The following is a 19,693-nucleotide window of genomic DNA, read 5'->3' as shown; positions in this document are numbered from 1 at the left end:
TTCACCCAGGAGGCCAATAAGGGGCTGAAATAAGATGTTTTTCTAAAAATTATGTTTCAAGAATTTTTCTTAATTTTAAGCAGTAGATCTAGCTTCTTCAAATGTTGGAATGATTGATGGTGTCTTGTAGATGTACATAAGGATTCAGAATTTTCATTTTATCCTGTGAACTAATTAAGAGCTGAAAATTAAAATGCCTTTTTTAAAACACAAATACCGTTTTTTTCAAAACCCCCTTAAACAGAATTCATGCTTCGTTAAATTCAATATGAGACTGGTAATGAATTTATTATGTGAAATACTAATAAGAAGCCCACGGGTCGCATGCTTACCTGAGCATGTTATGCTCAATTTGATACAAGTATATTTTTGTAAATTATGGAATAACTATTGTGGCTTTTTTGCTAGTTACCCGGGTACAAAGGAGAGTAGCCTCAGAGGCAAACACTTACTTTTGTTGGCTTCTAGTTCAAGTTGAAAATCGATTGAATCGGTAAATCAATAAAGTTTCCTTCTTGTAAATAAGAAGATAATGTTTTCTACCCCGACATTGCATAGAAAACTTCATGTTTAAATGACAAAGATGTATTACATCTTAAAAATTCTTCTTTTTCTCCTGAACTTCAAGAGGTATCAAATAGATTATATGCATGTTGATAATAGGCTACAAGCTCCGGAGTAATATAATTGAAATTAAACGAAAAACTCATGATACCCAGGTGAGCATAAAAAATATAAAGTGTGATTAATTCGATTTATTAGTATCAATGTCTAGGTATTTTTGTATATTTTTATTACATAAATGAGCTTAAGCTTGTTTCTTTAGTGCTTTAATTTAGTTAATACCGGAATAAAAATCTATTGTTTTCATAGAAGTTGATCGTTAGTTTTAAAAAGTATACATTTTGATATTTCTTCACATTATTTTTAATAACATATTGGCAATGAAAATATAGTTTTTGCTGAAATTGTACATAATCACGACACAACACTTTGTCATTAAAATCCATTGTCACAGAGTCATTATCTCTAGGGAACCTTCTGACACTGACAATATCAAGTATACACCTGTAAACAAAAAAAAGATGTTTGAAAACAAACTGGTTTAATTGGAGAATATAAAACATTTCAGTAGAATCTTAAAGGAGAATATAACACATTTCAGTAGAATCTAAAATTATATAGTGGAGAAAGGTTAGTGGAAACAATACTGAATGCACACTAGTTTTGGATCAGAGATAGATCTGAAATATTGTCAGTTTAAATACTTACAAGGAAAATGTCAATGATACGACAGTTTGTCATAATCTATTGCACCATTCTGTTTCTGTGGATTGTAGCTCACAATTTCTTCATACTCTTCCTTTGCAATCGGACCGCCTTTACTGAACTGCAAGAGAAAAATTAACTTTCTATATAAATATGAGACACATTCTATTTGATCTTTGATTTAAAATCATTTTGTTTTTTAAAGTTGCTATCATATGAGGATATATATGTAATTAATAATTTAAGCTACAAAAGAAATGCTTCTACACAAATTCATTCCCTTTTTCCTCGAAGATTTTTAGAATTAGAGGGATGTCAAATTAAGGTAAAAACTAAACTAAAGTGTAAATATTTTGCCGAGGTCATTTAATTTCATATATTGATTGTTTAACCGACCATTAACTGATATGACGAACACTAATCAAGCTCAAAAGTCATTGAAATAATACAAATCGGGAACAAAGCAAACACGGATCTCTAAAAAAAATCAGAGGTTGGGTCAGGTGCCATGGAGGAGTGAGCATCCCCTGCCGACCGGTCACACCCGCCGTGTGCTCCTTGTCATGATCGAGAAAACGGAAAAATCCGTAGACAACGCAGTGTTTAAATAATGGTCTAACAAACGTCAGTCAGCGTTCAACTCAACGATAGATTGTTTTGCTGATTAAGTCATTGTATCGATCATAGAACTTTTAAAATGATGACTTTAAACGAGACTGTTAATATCCTTGTTTCATCAAAAATACAATAATCAACAAAAATATATTCTATAACAAAAAAGGGGGGGCGAGATGCCCATGAGCCACAAGGCTCACCTGCGTCACATGACACCCGCTGTTCTGTCACATTGCACTTGCTGTTCTTCATAAGATGTTTTTTTCCATTGTTCCCATAAAAAATCTGACCCCAGATGACTTATCCAAACTGAATGCTCACATTGGGACGCTTCAATATCAGTATGACTAACATGACCTTGCTGTTCCCCCTTGATATTTTTTTTTAAGGAATTGCTTTCCTGTTAACTATCATTATGTAAAATTTGATTTCCAATTTTAGCCCTACCCTAACATCAAGGCCCATAGCTAAATATAAAATAGACCAAAAAATTAAGGAATGTTTGCATATTAATAATGATTTATTGTGGTTTTGCTTCTCTTGAAAATGTTTGTTACTATATATTCCCTTGTTAAATTTTGTTAACCTATTGTAGCCCCACCCCGCCATGACTTGAATAACTTGAATCCACATCATTTGAGGGCACTTGCATATTAATACATTTGTGATTAATAAGGACCCTGTTGTTCTTGAGAAGAAAAAAATAAGATTTTTCCCTATATGTTTCCATATAAAACAGATCTCCAAGAGTGGTTCCACTCTACTTACGGAGCATAATGATGTGAACAAATCCGAATCTACACTATGCCAGAAAGTTTTCATATAATTTTCAACTTTTCTGGCCCTGTAATCTTTCTAGAGAAGAAGACTTTTAACGGATGTCCGAAATTTTCACGATTTTTAAAAATTATCTCCCTTTGAGAGAGGAATCAGATCTTTTTTTGATTTAACTAGAATCCTTTAGTATCTTCTTTTTCTCTTTAAATCAACCCCACTATTCATCATACATAATATAATTTAAAAAAAAAAATTAAATACTTGCTTTTTGCACAATGACAAAAAAGATCAGATGAAAACCAGAAGCTCCAGCAAATATCCAGAAAGTCATTTGAGCACCAAGTCTTTGGACCAGAATTCCGCCAATTAAACTTCCGCATCCGGACCCCAAACCCCAATAGACCCCATGGAGGATCCCCTGCATAGTGGCCAAGTTTTCTTGAGGTACTGCAGAACACATATAGGCCGTCAGGGCACTCCATACCCCAGCATATGTGCAACCTTAAAAACAATGATATAATTTTATTATCTTCGATTTTGTAATATTGTTTAAATCAATAATTACGTACTCTATAACATGAAAAATTGAAATAGCATAGATCTGGGGGGAAAAAATTCAATAAAACTCGACAGAATGATTGCTTCTATACAATTCAAATTGAAACACATTGAATATTTTTTTGTTTTCATGTGTGACTAAAGGTTTGGATTATATAAATAGAATTACAATGATAACTAAAATTAGCGTTCTTAAACGTTCTCAAACACTTCATAAAAGTACATGTGGGTATAGACATATAAGGGGATATATTTGGTAGGATCCTTTTTTTAAATTACTGTTCAATAATGGAAAAAATCTTAGTGGACTTAGATCATCAGGTAAAAAATACTGGACCTTTACAAAGATTTATATTCCACCATATCAACCTAAGATTTTGTCTCTTGCCAACGTACGAATACTCTGCCGTCGCAATACAAACAACTCAAAAAAGAGCACAAATCAATTCAAGCGATTAAAGTAGAGTAAAAGTGAAATTCCCACAATACAAACCTTGAAATATTTCTACTGGTAGGACTAGCCAAGGATTTGTGACGGATGCAAACACACAGAATCTACAAACATATCCCAGCAGTCCTAATACCATAAAGGTCGAGTATGATATATGTCTAAAAACGTAGAATATAACTAAAAACATCACCGCCTCTGAGGTACAGCTTATCACGGATCCAATGCCTACCAAGAATTGGGTGGCCCCTAACAAGATAAAAAGAGGGTTCAGAAACTAAAAAAAGAATAATTTTGAACAAGATAAGATTTTCAGACGTTTTTAGTACTTAAAAGTTATTGCTTAGTATGATCTTCATGTATGAAATATGAAGAGAACGAAAAGTATTCAATCTCGAAAGTCCATTAAACAATACAAAATTGGAGCAAACACGGACCTCAAAATTTAGAGGTGGGATCAGGTGCCTTGGAGGAGTGTATACTACGTATACTATTTCATTATTCGATATATAATATCTATCAAGAGATCCAAAATATAAAATTAAGGACATACGCAACGTAGTTTGAACTTTATTGTCTTTTCCCATGGAGTTGAAGAGTTCCAATACTTGAAGGAACTGTGTGCTATATTTTCATGTCTATATATGCTGTTATACACTTCTTCTAAAACAAGTTTGGATAAACAAAATACATAGAATATATGCTTAGTAATTTTTGTATATTTTTCTTTGAATCATACAAGAATTTTCATCAATTGATATCTTTTCAAAACCCCTGGTAATGCATGCTGATTTTTTGTCTACGAACATCTGATGGCACTATAATCTTATATTAAGAATATCTTGAAAAATTATCAGTAGGTAAGGTACGTTGCATATGTCCTTGCTTTTAAACATATTTTTCCCCAGAACATATGGCTGTTCTAAAAGTTTATGTGTGTACAACAGCTTGAAAGAAATTTAATAGAATTGTTCTAACACGAACATACTGTATATTGTATCAATTTTCATTCAAATATGGTTCTTCACACATTGCAATGTGACTGAAACCCGACTGGGTAAATAATTTTTCACCTATATTTTCCAAGTGCCAGTATAAAAAGCCCCATATCAGACCGTTGGATACACCCATGAAGAATGCAACAAATAACCAGGAGGCGTAATGTATAGAGCAGAATAGCTTAAAAGTCCCCATCACAGCTGGAATGGGTTTTCCGTTGGATTTTTCTTCTTGTTGTTTCTATTAAAAAATAAATTGATAAATAAAATTTTAAAAAATGATGCATCGTTAAAGTCTCAGTTTCACAGCGTAAATTTTGCAACAATGAACATTTCGAAAAACAATTGAATTATATTTTTAAAGAAAATGTTGCAAAATGTTTTAACATATACATGTATAAATCAAAACAAAATGTCACTCTGATTACATTGGTAATATATATCAAGTGACTATGGCTATTCACGTAAAAATTGTATGTATAACTATGTAAAAAAAATACCGGAAATTTATACAACAGCGCAGCAATGAAAGTGAAAACCATGCAACCAGCAAAAAAGTAGAAACATATTCTGTAGTCACTCATCTGGATGCTGAATCCACAGACCTCAACCTTGTATCTCGTCAGAGCAACGACTCCTCCAGCGCTAATGGAACTAAAGAGGGAAAAACAACCTCTCTTAGTTTAAAATTGATGTTTTTGAGAATGAAACATTACATTTATGTAAAATCTTTTATTATGGCGAAATATTTGATTGTTTCAATGTTAAAATATATAAATTAATTATCTTACTGCGATATAATATCATATTTATAAAGATGGAGTCCATGGGCCAAAACGCAAACTGGAGACACATTGGTCCTGCTGTTCTTTGAAAGACCACCCCCTCTTTGTTTACATGAAAATTTTGATCCCATAGCTTGGCCCCATTCTAACCCGTAGGAGTCATGACAAATTCGAACACTAATCCACTAGCATGGCTAGTGAATCCACTAGCACTGGTCTTACATTAAAGCTAATACATATGGCGTCTCTTTTGACTCACTTATTCGTTACGTCAATAAACAGTTAGATCTGTATCACATCCGCACTACACTTTACTCAAATGAAAAGGCTAAAGAAAGACCATACTTGGATTCTTCAACACCAGAATACAGGCTGGATTCTGTAATTATGGATATTGCCAATCACAGGATTTTTAAGCCTCCACGTTTCACGGAAAAAAGAATTCTCAAGAGACACGTCTGTTTTTTAAACTTACAAAGGAATTGATGCCATAAACATTAGTAATATTCTTAATCTTAAAAGGGCCCAGTCTTGTATTCCACCATATTTTAAGTTGAAGCCTACACTTCGTATTTCTTACAAATATTCATTGACCATTAATTCCAAATTTAATTATAATAAAAGAAGCTCTACAGTGCCTAGATATCGAACGTCTGAAACATAATCCTCCTATTTGTTCATGTTTGTCTTCATCCTACAACTGTAGCCCTGCTGGACACCGTCACACGTCATAACTGGTGACGTAAATATAGTTGACAATGAGGACCTTTAATCACTTATTTCAAAAGAGCCAACATTTTTGGAACCCCGATCTTTTAACTAACGATTTTCATAAATATTATGAATTCTGTTGAAGATTATGCCACACGATGGATCATATATGAAAAAGAAGACCATGACACTTTGTCAAAATGAATTAAAAGTATGATGGATGTTGAAATCAAGCATTAAATGTTAAGGGGTAATTTGAAAACCACCTATCCTTCTGTCTTCAATGTTTCAGAAGTGAAAAAAGAATTATATAGATTATATGATCAATATGCACTTGTTTCAGCTTACAAAGCATGTGACAACATAGTCTGCGAGGCTCATTATTAAAACTGCATCTTAGAAGAACTGGATTTATCTCTACAAGTTGTAATCCAATTATACTCGTAGTTCCCTTTCTAAGGAGGAAATTCTTCAAAATCACATTTCAGTTTTAATTTTTGTGTGTGTGTGTTCCCAACAACGAAATTAAATTTCAATTTCCATACCTATACTGGATTCCTAAACTTCAAAAAAAAAAAAAAAAAAAAAAAAAAAAAAAAAATAACAAAGATACATAGCGGGTTCTTGTAAATGCTCCGCTAAACCTCTCTACTCCTCATGAAAATATGAACGGTAGTGAAGGAGAAACATCAGGAGTACTGTACAACGACGACGTATTAGAGAATTGATTTTAATAAGATGAGGATACTTAAAGAACTTTTAGAAAATTTGAAACTACAAAATGTTTCCAAAATCAATAGCATCAAACAATACGACTTTTCAACACTTTGTGACCAAAGAAATCAATATGCACTTATATGTATTCATATAAAGCGGAATCTTCTTTCAAAAACTTCTATATTGAAATAAGGTCTTTTGCTGTGGCCTTCAATTCCACATTTAGATGTATATCGACGATGTTTTATCAATTAACAATGTTCAGTTTCATTCATAGGTTGATTGGATATATCCCATTGTATTCAAAGTAAAAGACACCACAAAATCTTACATATCTGTTTTATATTTGGACATTTTACAAGAGGAAGACTTTGATGGCAAACTGACAACTAAACTTTATGATAAATGTGCACGTGATGACTTAATTCAAAATTTCTATCGTCAACTTCCTTTATTTATGTAGCAATATATTATTATCACCTGCATATGGTGTTTATGTCTCCCAACTTATTGGATACTCAAGAGCATGTTCTGAGTAATCAATTTTTAAACCAAAGGCAGGCTACTAACATATAAATTTGATGTTACATGGATTTCAACAACTTCTTTAAAAGTAAGCATTTCGAAATTCTATGGTCGTTATAATGACCTTGTTAGAAAATATAGCCTATCATTGGGTCGTAATTTGGCTGACGTGTTTCATATTAATTGTAAGGCCTTTGTATCTATACTAAATTTGAGTATGAAATATTCCATCTACCCGATCAATAGTTAGGGCTCACAGCGAACGTGACCTGTCAACAGGGGATGCTTACTTCTTTTAGGCACCTGATCCCACCTCTGGAATTTCCATGTTTTATGCCCTATTCACAGATTTGTATTTTTTGTAGATTTTTTTAAAGATAGATTTCTGTTCGTTATCTCCATCTTTTTCATTCTACGCACGATTTTTTTTAACGAGACGGGACATTGAAAAATAAGTTGATGATACAGGGATTTCAACAATCATGTTTAAAGTTACGATTTCGCAAATTATATGGTCGATTCAATGATTTGCTTGCAAATATATCTGTTGTTGGGTCGAATGTTGACTGACGTCTTTCATACAAATTGTTAGGTTATTATTTTCACTCTGAATTGTCTACGGATACCATGGTCCTGCTGTCCCTAAGAAGATTTTAAAAGGTATTTTCCAATATAATCCCATGAAAAACTTTAATCCTCTTTTGTGGCACCATCATACCAATTAACAAATCCGAATCTATACTTTGTCGGGAATCATTCATGTAAGTTTCATCATTTCTGGCCCAGTGATTCTAGGTGACCCGCACAAATTTTCACAGCTTCTTAAGTACATGTATCGATCTCTCCTTGAAAGAAGTCATGGCCCTTCAGTTGAAATATATACATAATTCAGTAGTCGAAAAGAAAATGGAAATTCATGCATGTGTTTATTTGAACACAATTTCATTTAAAGATTTATTTCTAATTCAATTTAATAACTTATATTTACTTTTGCTTTTAGACATAAAGTCATTTTGGAGATAACTTCAGCTCTCTTGATCGAGATCGGATCAAAAAGATCAGTTTGTGAAGTGTTTATTACTGTTTAAACAACCCGTCATTACCCAGACTCTCTCAGTATTTCTTTAAACACCTGTGCATAATATTACAATGAGTGGACTCAACGTCCCATTTTGGGTCTTTTTGCAATTCCTCTACCAAGCTGTAAATGAAGTGAGCACAAAATATTTTACACACAACAGCAAGATTGATATAAACATGATAATAAAACATTTTTAAAGAAGCAATGTATTTGTGTCTTGAATCAGAACTGAAGGAACGATACATAGTGTCTCCGTCCGGAATTTGATATCTACCTGGAGTGGTTTTTAGGTCACCGAATCAATAATAGGAGGCAGGGGCGGAGCTATCTATCAGCGCCATGTCGAGCTGCAGAACTATAGCTCTCTGGTTGAGAAAATTACAGAGCTACAGGTCCAAGCATTGTAAAAACCTTCGATTTACGTCGCCGCTTTAATCTTTCTTTTTCTTTCTTTCTTTTTTTTTTTTTTGGTCGCTCGCTTCGGGTATTATTTCTTGTATTATGTGCCTTCCCCCGCCAAAAGCAAAGTCTCCGTTAATTAACCATATTTTACAAATAATCTTGTTACTTTACCGTTTCAAACAGCCCTATATGGCATTGGAATATCAGTTTTTAAAAATTCGAATTACGACGTGCAAGTTGGCGTCGTGGTATAATACGTCTAATAAAGAACAATCACTTGCTTAGAAAATCTAAATAATTTTTTTTGAGGGGGGGGGGGGTCACATACCATCTAGATCGTCTATAAAAGAATGCAATATGTATGTAAAAAAGAAATTATAGGTAAACTCGGGCGTGTTATTTTACCAAGACCCCAACATGGACGTCAGAATGGCCGAATACGAATTCTCTGGTTTGTCTGTCCGAATTTTCTCAACCAGAGAGCTACAGTTCTTCAGCTACGTCATGTCGACATCTCTCTCACTCTCTCTCTCAATTCGAATATGTGTAGTATCAGTTAACAAGAATATCAATAGTCTCGATTAAAGTCATCATTTCGTAAGTTCTATGGTCGATACAAGGACCTTGTCAGCAAATACAATCTATCATTAAGCCATATGCTGACTGTTTAGTTTTTCATACTAATTGTTAGGCCATTATTTACACACTGAATTGTCGACGGATTTTCCCGTTATTTCCTGATCATGACAAGGAGCACACGGCGGCAGGGGATGCTCACTCCTCCATGGCACCTGATCCCACCTCTGAAGTTTTTGAGGTCCGTGTTTGCTCTGCGCACGATTTGTATTGTTTTAATGGAGCTTAAATACTGTTCGTTATCTCCATATTTCATTTACGACAATTACAGCGATGTTAAAATGAAATTAAAAGATTTTAATTATAACAACAAATTTAACTTGCTCAATTCTGCAGTTGGCAGATCAACAAAACACGCTCTCAGTCCTGAATTAGACCGAGGTCACGTTTTAGAATAATTGTATTTACAAGTGCACTCGCAGCTGGACATCGCATAATGAATTATAATATTGAACTGGTCAGTCAAGGTTAAACCAAAGTCAATACAGTCATAACAATGGAAGCAAGCTTGTTTTAAACAAGCTCTTTTTTTTGTAAAATTGTATGAGGGCACGTTTGTCGGCTCATCTCTTTTAATAAGACATTATTTTTTCATATACAGCGTACTACAGTACTCACAGTTCTCTTAAGAACAGCCGTCGAACATGCGCTGGCTCTCTCTCTCTCTTTCTCTCTCTCTATATATATTAAGACGTTAAAAAGGGAATTTATCTATGATAATCTATTGATATTCAAGAAATCTTCGGGTCCTATGCTTACAAAATCCATATATGTATCGAGAATACACAGTTGAGATATCGTTGATTTATATTATAAGAACAATTCAGCATTTTACATAAAACATCAATTGAGGGCTTCTTTTTAGGAGCTTCTTTAATGTTATTGTGTATTTTGGATCAGACAGGAACTTACAGACACTGCTCAATTCATACTTGTGTACAGAAATAAAATTCTAGATTGTATACTATTATATCTTCAAAAGTGTTAAATTAATGGGCAACTCAACAAGTCTTTTTTCTTTTATATGAACACTTTGTACATTATAATTTTTGTCATATGCAACCATACTCAACAAAACCTATTCAGAGTAAGCCAAAGAAACAAATTTCCAGTATTTAATTATAGACTTCCGTCACACAGTTTGAATATTTATTCAAGACAATCTTGAGAATGTGATGTTTTATTGTGACAATCATCAGACTGAAGATGATTTTCATTTTATCCTCCCTAGATATTCCAATTTAAGTAAAAATATGCATGAGATACAGATTACAAAATGTATTTAAGTTATTTCACTTATTGGGTTCACAACACAAATTCCACCTAGTCGGCTTAGGATATAGAATACTCAAAATAAATAAATAAATAAATAAATAAATAAATAAATAAAAAATAAATGAATAAATAAAATAAAGTTAAATTTAAAAAAAAAGTTACAGAAATTGTATTTAAAAAAGTTTTTAAAGGCTTAATCATTGCTAAAACACATATTTATCACGAAATTTCCATATCAAACCAGCTTTATTTTCTTTCATTTACGCAAATCTATATACACTTTTATATCTACTGGTATATTGAAATTCAATGAAATAAAAATTAAATCTATACACCGGAATAAATATAAAATTACTCTAATTTCAGCATGTAACAAATTATTTTGAACCTAAAAAAAGATATTTAAAAAAGAAAGGGAAAAAAGGCCTGTAATGCTGATGTGTCAGGTTGATCCAACATATAACTACATAAATTGATTTTGTCCCCTATACATGTATATTTAAGAAATAAACAACGTTATTCTTTAATAGGGGGACATCTAAGCGAAATTATAAAAGATATGCAAGAAAAGTTAAACCAAGGAGATTGCATGGAATACCTTAATAAATAGAAAACCCCAAAAGAATTCTATCGCATTTTTCGGGAAGGGAAAGGAAGCATGTCGCATGGACCGAAACTGTCGCATGTTTACAAGCACTAAGCACTTTAATTAACTGTTTAAAACTGAATTATCAGATGAGAGCACTGTTTGGAGAACTCTCTTCGAGTCGACATTCTCTTTGAATCGGTAGTGACTAGGTGTCCATTGAAATGGACAATTCCGCATATCCTGAATTGAATTGAACAGCCCAGTACTACAGAGAAGATAACTCGTATTATCAAATAAATTTCCGGGAGGGACAATCTATTAAATGAATATTTTATTGAATATAATGGTTTTTAAATCTCATAGTATATTTAGTGGATTTATTTAACATTGGTCTTTGTCAGGAGTTTTTTCTCAAAGCTTGTCCGAAGTATTATATGATAACACCAGTTTTAACAAAGGGTAATTTGAATGACTGTAATAATTATATCGGTATTACACTTTTAAGTAGTTTATCAAAAAATTTCACATCCCGAATTAATGAGAGATTGAGTACCTGATCAAAGAACTATAGCGTTATTACGGACGGTCAATTTGGTTTTAAAGCTGGTCATAGTACAACAGATGCAATATTTGTTCTACACTGGTTGGTTTGAACATATTTTATAATCATTAAATTTTACAAATGGGTCTTATTAGAAAAACGTTGAATAGTAAAGTAAAGTAGTTCAAAAAGACTTTTTAATTCAGTGGAAGTAATTTTTCTGTTGGATTGATACTTACAGCGCTCCAAACCCTAGTGATCCCCAGCTTCTCTGGAAGCCATACTTGTTCATGTTCTCGCTTCCAAGGTGTTCAAGACAACCCGAGTCCGCAAGAGACGAAGTGGGGGATTGAACCAGTTCTCCCAAGATCACCAACCCAAAGACAATAAAGAAAACTCTTTGAAGATCCTCCGAGTTAAACATCCAGCCTCTACTTTCCAAAAGTTCTGCAGAATTAATTGCCGAAGCCTCTTCTATTGTCACATTAAGGTTTAATGGAACAGACGCATTATCTAATTCAGAAATATTTAGTCCAACGTCTCGACATTTTTCCTCGGATATACGGGGAGGGGTAACGAACCCTATTCCCATTATAAATGCGACCCATCCTAATGTACTGGCCACAAGAAGGCATCTCCGCATACGCCATCTATCGGCGAATGATCCCCATAAAGGACCGCTACAGAATCCCAAGATCGGCCTCACTCCAGCCAAGATTCCGATTTCTCTTGGACTTAACCCTAATTGCTTCAGATAAAGCGACATAAACGGAAAAACCGCTCCAAGAGCTCCATAAAAGGAGAAGTAAAATAGTTTGAAAGGGAGAAGGTCAGTTTCCAAAGTATAACATGATTCTTTTTCTGGATTCTTTTTCACACATTTTTTCTCCTCATTCGAAATGACGGACTCTCTATCCTCCGCTTTCATTATTTGCACTGATTTTCACTTGGATTTTTTAAACATACGTTTTATAAGTATTTCCTTGAGGAAACATTATGTTGTATGATCCGCTAGAAAACCACCTGTGACAGACTGTTGCTAATGTTATCTCTCCTTATTTTCACAATCCCTTTAGTGTTAGCATTCACACTGACATTCGCCAAATCAAATTTCGTCAAAGATCGACATCCCCTGCAATTAGAATCAAAAATGCAATAAACCACAGTCACACATTTCACACAATATAGTTATTACAGTAAACGGCTAACGTACAACGAAGATTGAATTATAGGAATTATGCAAAAATAGCCCTATTATTTGTGAGCCTAAATCCATTATTCAAATGTGAATCTGGAAAGTCCATCAAATAAACAACGTCCAATTTTCTAAATCTTTTGAAATAATGAAGATACCAACTTAAACTCCAATATTTATAAAATATCACTAAATCACAGCCAACTACAATCGCTTTTTATGATCTTCACACAATAGGTCACATGTAAACCTATGCACGGGACATTGATCTTGGGTTATGTATATACGTTAACTCAGTTGTAGCAGATGTTTCGTTGAAATGATACCTTTGAAAACACTTAACTTTCCTGTACCTGCATAAAAATTTAATTCGCTTCATACCTTGTGTAGGAGTAAAGTGGACGGTGTTCTCGGTCCCTTGTTAGGTATCTGTAATCATAAAAAATTATATTATTAGATTCAATCGTTTTACCCTAAGGCAGTACATCAGGTGAAAATCATTATATATAACCTTGTTCCGTGAGGTGAAACGTTAGTTTTCATATGCAGTTAATCCATAAACACGTCCATACAAAATCAAAACTGCTTCACCTTTGTTAAATTTTTCAAACAGGACATATGTCTAGGTTTTTGTATGTATGTCTGTCTGTCTGTGTGTGCTTCAGTGTGGTTTATCGTCTGCCTATCTCATTGTCTGTCTCTGTTGTTCGGTGCCCTCTTGTCTGTCTCATTGTCTGGATATTTGTTTCATTGCTTGTATATATATATATATATATATATATATATATATATATATATATATATATATATATATATATATATATATATATATATATATATATATGTGTGTGTGTGTGTGTGTGTGTGTGTGTGTGTGTGTGTGTGTGTGTGTGTGTGAGGGTGTGTGTGTGTGTGTAAGGGAGGGTGTGTGTGTGTGTGTGTGTGTGCTTCACACTGTTTGTCAGGGTGTGTGTGAGGGTGGGTGTGTGTGTGCGTAAGGGTGTGTGTGTGTGTGTTTTGTATCATTTTATGTTTGTCATTCAGTTTGCAACGGTACAAGAAAACGTTATGTATATAATTCTATATTCTAAAATAAATACCGTGCATTTATGCTAAAGTCATCAGTGTATGGCGTTGCTCTCGAAAAATTACTTTCTGAATGCATCGGATCAGGGTGCGAAAAAAAGCATTAGTCCTGGACAAGTGAAAAACAAACAATATTCAAGCTCACAGTCCATTTATACAATACAAATCGGGATCAGAGCAAACACGGACCTCCAAAAACATCAGAGGCGGGATCAGGTGCCATGGAGGAGTAAGCGGTAAAAAGGCAATGTGTCTTAACACAAAATTTCTTTCTACGTCTGGTGATAATTTCAAGAATTCTTCCAAATTTAACAAGAGACTAGTACTCTAAATAAATGATTATCGCATGTTTAAAATTTAAGATAAAGAAATCTGAAACATGCTATGGCCTTTTCATACATGGCGAAACGTGAGCCTTAAATGGGACGAACAAAATTCTCATGGGAGCCACTATTATTATTCATACTCGTCAACTGGGACACGTGGTCACTGAAATTTTTTTTCTCACCTTGCCATCGGTAGATTGAAAATCACCATGATAAGTTTCATTTGCATGAACCTGAATATGATACGATCTTAATTATAGTTATTGAATACACTGATAAAAGTTAGAGATAATATTTTTGATTCCCCAAGATAAATTGTTAACCTCAAATCTCAAACTATTTCTTTTCATACAAATCTTAGACCGATGAAAGGGCTTGATAAGCATTGTTGAGGAAAGCTGTTGATGACTTTTATACATGTGTTATAGCTGTCATGTGAAAATAGTGAAGGTAACGAACTGTGATCAATCTCATCAATCCTGTATACACAATACAACATGTACAAAAAGCACATGGACCTCTGGAAACAGCAGAGGTGGCATCAGGTGACTGGGAGGAGTAAGCATCCCATGACGACCAGTTACACCCGCTGCGAGCCCTCTGTATTGATCAGGTAAACGGAATAATCCGTCATGAAAATTATTATACAAATTATGGCCTTATAATTAGTATGAAACATGTCAGCCAAAATACGACCCAATGATAGGTGGTATTTGCAAATAAGGTCATCATAACGACCATAGATTTGCAAAATGTTGACTTTAAAGGAGATTTTAAAAAGCCTTGCAATATCAAATTATTTGTTAGGACCCTGCAGCGGTTCAAAAATTGATCTGAAATTGAATCATTCCGTTTGCTATATAGTTAAGTTGTTAATTTGTCATAAGCGTCTTTAATCTGTAAATCATCCAAATTTGAAACGTGTTGCAGACTCTATGTTGTCTTTTATTTCAAGATCACTGGGATATATCGAGTCTATTGAGAATGTATAGGTAATTGCTATTAAACAACTTGTTTGTTCCTTAAACTTCAATATATCAGCAACGGAATTGACGCAGTTAATACAAGTAATATTATTAATCACAAAAAGATCCAGTCTTGTATTCCATCATATTTCAAGTTGAAGCCCTCACCTTGTGTTTCTTACAAATATGCATTAATAATTGCTTCAAAACTTTTTAATTATCAAAAAAACTGTAAAGTGTTCAGATATCGAGCATCTGAAACATAATCTTCCAATGTGTTCATGTTCTTCTTCAAGCTACAACTATAGCCCTGCTGGACACGTCATTAATGGTGACGTAAATATAGTTAATAATGAGGACCTTAAATCACTTATTAAAAGAGGACCAAAGTTTAGGGAACCCCGATCTTTAGAAGATTACGCCAGACGATGGGCCAAACATGAAAAAAAGACCTTGATACTTTATCAAAATGAATTAAATGTATTAGGTGGATGTTGAAATCGCGCAATAATCGATTGAGGAGCAATATGAAAACCATCCATCCTTCTGTCTTCGACAATGCAGAAGTGAAACAAGAATGAGATAGATTAAACGATCGTGTACTGGTCGCCGCTGACAAAGCAGGTAACAATATTGTCTTTATTTGTAAGGCTCATTATTTCAATTGTATTTTAGAGGAACTAGGATTTAATTCTGCAAGTGGTAATCCAACTTCTACCATCAATAACTCCCTTTCTAAGGAGGAAATTCTTCAAAACCATATGTCAGTTTTAAATATTCTTAATATTTAATTTAATATCTTAATTTAGATATAACCCAACAATCAAAATGAATTTGCATTACCATACCTACACTGAATTTCAAAACTCCACAAAAATCCTTACAAAGATGCATAGCGGGTTCCAGTAAATGTTCTTCCAAGCCTCTTTGTATACTCCTCACTAAAATATTTACAGTCGTGAAGGAGAAACTTCAGGAGTACTGTATATTCGAGAAGTGATGTAAGCAGATGTGGATACTTACAAACTCCAAGGAACTTTTAGAAAATTTGAAATTACAAAATTTCAACAAAATCAATAACATCAAAACGTACGACTTTTCAAAGCTTTATACAACCATTCCCCACAATAAATTAAAGTCCAGGCTTTTTGACATTTTAGACAATTGCTCTTTCAATAAAAAAGGAACTTGTAAATATACTTACCTTGTCATTTGTCATTTGCAAAATTATTTTGTTAAAAAACATTCTGATTGTACACACAAGTACTCTGAAGTTGATATTAAAAAGATGCTTGAGTTTCTGATTGACAATATCTATGTAGTTTTTGGAGATGAGGTCTTCCAACAATCTGTTGGAAATTCCATTAGCACCAATTAAGCCCACTTATTAGCAGACCTGTGTTTGTATTCATATGAAGCAGAATTTATTCAAAAACTTCTACATGAGAAGAAGAAAACACTTGCTATGGCCTTAAACTCGACATTTAGATATATCGACGACGTATTATCAATTAAGAATAGTTACTTCACTTCATATGTCGACTCGATATATCCCAGTGAGCTTGACATAAAAGATATCACAGAGTCTGACACATCTGTTTCATATTTGGATATTTTACTAGAAAAAGACATTAATGGTAACCTAACATCAAAGCTTTATGATAAACGTGATGACTTTAACTTTTCAATCGTTATCTTCCCTTACTTATGTAGCAAAATACCCTTATCACCTCTTTATGGGGTTTTTGTCTCCCAGTGGATTCGACATGCAAGAGTATGCTCTGCGTATGAACAATTTCTAAAACGAGACAGGCTGCTAACAAACAAGTTGATGAAACTAGGATATCAACAGTTTCATTTGAAGTAATCATTTGGCAAGCTGTCTGGCGTTTTTCATACTTATTGTTAGGCCATTATTTTTACACCGAATTGTCCACGGATTTTCTGTTTTTCCGATTATGACATGAAGCACACGGCAGGTGTGACCGGTCGGCAGGAGATACTCACTCCTTTCTGATTCCACCTCTGATGTTTTTGGGGGTCCTTGTTTGCTCTGCTCCCGATTTGTATTGTTTTAATGATCTTTGAGCTTGAATATTGTTCGTTATCTGCATATTCATGTAAAAGTATGATTCAAACATGTATGTTTGTACTTTTGAAAATTTTATTTCATAACAATAATTGCCTAGAATCTTATTCAGTTTTATTGAAAAGTAATAACGCCTAGGTTTTTTTTTAAAATAAATTTTGTTCTTTTTTTTTGGGGGGGGGGGAGGCAAATTTGATCATTATTTACATGCAATACCGTATGTTTTAGGTCTGTAAATGCATATATAAATATACTTTTATGAAATTTAAAGAAAGATACTTAATGATTATTTAGATTTTTACAGATCTAAGTAATATTCTACAGGAGAGGATTTATGACCCCTTCCTCTCTTTTCACAGCAAACATGTGACAGTGTGGGAAAATCAATATGAAAACAAACTTCAAATTCTGTGCTTGTACTCCACCCTGAAAGTTTTTAGATGCTGGGGCAGGGGATCCCGATGTTTATTTATTTTGTATAATACAGTAGACATAAAACCTTGAGGGGTGAATCTTGTAATTTTTTTCACAGAAGTGGTAACTGACCACTGGTACCCGATCGTGAAAATTTCAACAACACCAGCAAATAGTGCTCTGGTGAGGCTACTGTCCTTTTTGGCATATTTCATTTTACCAAATAAAATCTGCAACATGACTATTTTTTTTAGTGCAGTCACCCAAACGGGCGACACGACACTACTCATAATAATTAATGACAAATTAATGGGTAACCCCCTTTTTCTCGTAGGTGTTAACTAATTAAGGAGCATGAACACTTGCTATAGCTACGTTTTTAATAAATTAGATAATTAAATTGCATTTTATTTACCCTATAAACTTTAAAGTAGCGGACTCTTTGGACTTTCGGAATAATGAACCTTCAGAATGGCAGACACTTTAGACCTAAAATGGAATTAAAATGGACCTAGAATGGAATTTGAGCTTGAATACTGTTCATTATCTTCATAGTGAACATTTTCGGAATCTCAGACACCTTACATCGCACAACGGACAGCGGACTTGCGAACAAAAGACAATTTACGGGGAGCGTATACAAATACATTTTAACATTTACCTGAGATCTCTGACATCTATTAAAGCGAATGAATTGAAAACAATTAAATAGGTCAGAAATGTAGAGATTGGTAGAAATTAAAAATAGTTTTTTTTTAACAAACAAAACTTAACAAACAATAAAACTACCACATTAATTGATCATAATTAAATATGTGTATACTATCTTTACATCATATGCAATGGCGGATTCAGATGAGTAACGGGAAATGCAACCCTCTCCCTTTGATTTTGGAAGAAATAAAAAATAATAAATGAGGATTGTAAAGAAAAAGAATATAAGGAGGGGTGAAAAAAGAGAGTTGTGACTGTATACATGTTATTGGAATTTTAAGATGCAACAGACAATAATAAAACTTGATTGATCTTCTTCAGCACAATGAAGTTATTCAAAATTTTTGATTTCTCTCTACTGCACACAAAACACTTTAAACACATCAGCTCGGTTAAGACAAAATAGAAACTAATGATTTCTTTCTTTTCTTTTTTTTTTTATTTACAATAAATCGGATATGAAAAAAGAAAATAATTTTGAAAAAAAAGTCACAATGAGGAATTAAAATTTGCAAATATTGATTTGAAAAATCCAAAAGTACATTGCTAAGCTGACTTTATTGAGGGATTTTCAGAACTCAAAATTTAATGAAAGTAAACAATTAAGAAAGATTCCCTCTCCAGTTTTAAAAGATAAAATACTTGATATAGATAACACATGTACGTGCAAAAATTCTGAATTATGTTTAGTATATTAATTAAACGATTTCTTGGTTGAACATGAATTCTTGTATATATACATGTACATTTATACTGAATTAAAAGTTTCATGTTATTACCTCGATAATTCAAACTGTATTTTTATCATAGCCATGGTGTAATTACAAACTCTTCATTAAAATACATCGATGCAATAATGTTTATACGTTCATATTAAAAAGTCTGTCTTTCAAAATCCAAGAATGAAGAAACTTTCTGGACAGATTTTTTTCTTATTTAAAGATCATGCGCTCATTAAGGTATCTATATCAAGATGC

The 19,693-nt window shown here is 33.3% G+C and overlaps 1 protein-coding gene across 1 annotated transcript; it reads right to left on the bottom strand.

Moving 5' to 3' along the window:
• Positions 1 to 783: 783 nt before the first annotated feature.
• On the bottom strand, positions 784 to 13,551 carry LOC133191449 (major facilitator superfamily domain-containing protein 6-like). Its single transcript, XM_061327204.1, has 8 exons — positions 13,504 to 13,551; positions 12,167 to 13,059; positions 5,166 to 5,319; positions 4,741 to 4,906; positions 3,713 to 3,916; positions 2,927 to 3,162; positions 1,273 to 1,390; positions 784 to 1,068 (listed from the first exon to the last, which is right to left on the bottom strand). The coding sequence occupies exons 2-7, from the start codon at positions 12,853 to 12,855 to the stop codon at positions 1,283 to 1,285; spliced, it is 1,557 nt and encodes a 518-aa protein (XP_061183188.1). The 5' UTR covers positions 12,856 to 13,059; positions 13,504 to 13,551; the 3' UTR covers positions 784 to 1,068; positions 1,273 to 1,282.
• Positions 13,552 to 19,693: the final 6,142 nt, after the last annotated feature.

The sequence above is a fragment of the Saccostrea echinata genome, unplaced genomic scaffold (assembly GCF_033153115.1).
Source record: "Saccostrea echinata isolate AGI-Se365-2 ecotype Australia unplaced genomic scaffold, CSIRO_AGI_Sech_v1 ptg000023l, whole genome shotgun sequence".
Classification (NCBI taxonomy): domain Eukaryota; kingdom Metazoa; phylum Mollusca; class Bivalvia; order Ostreida; family Ostreidae; genus Saccostrea; species Saccostrea echinata.
This window is presented reverse-complemented; position numbering and strand designations above follow the sequence as displayed.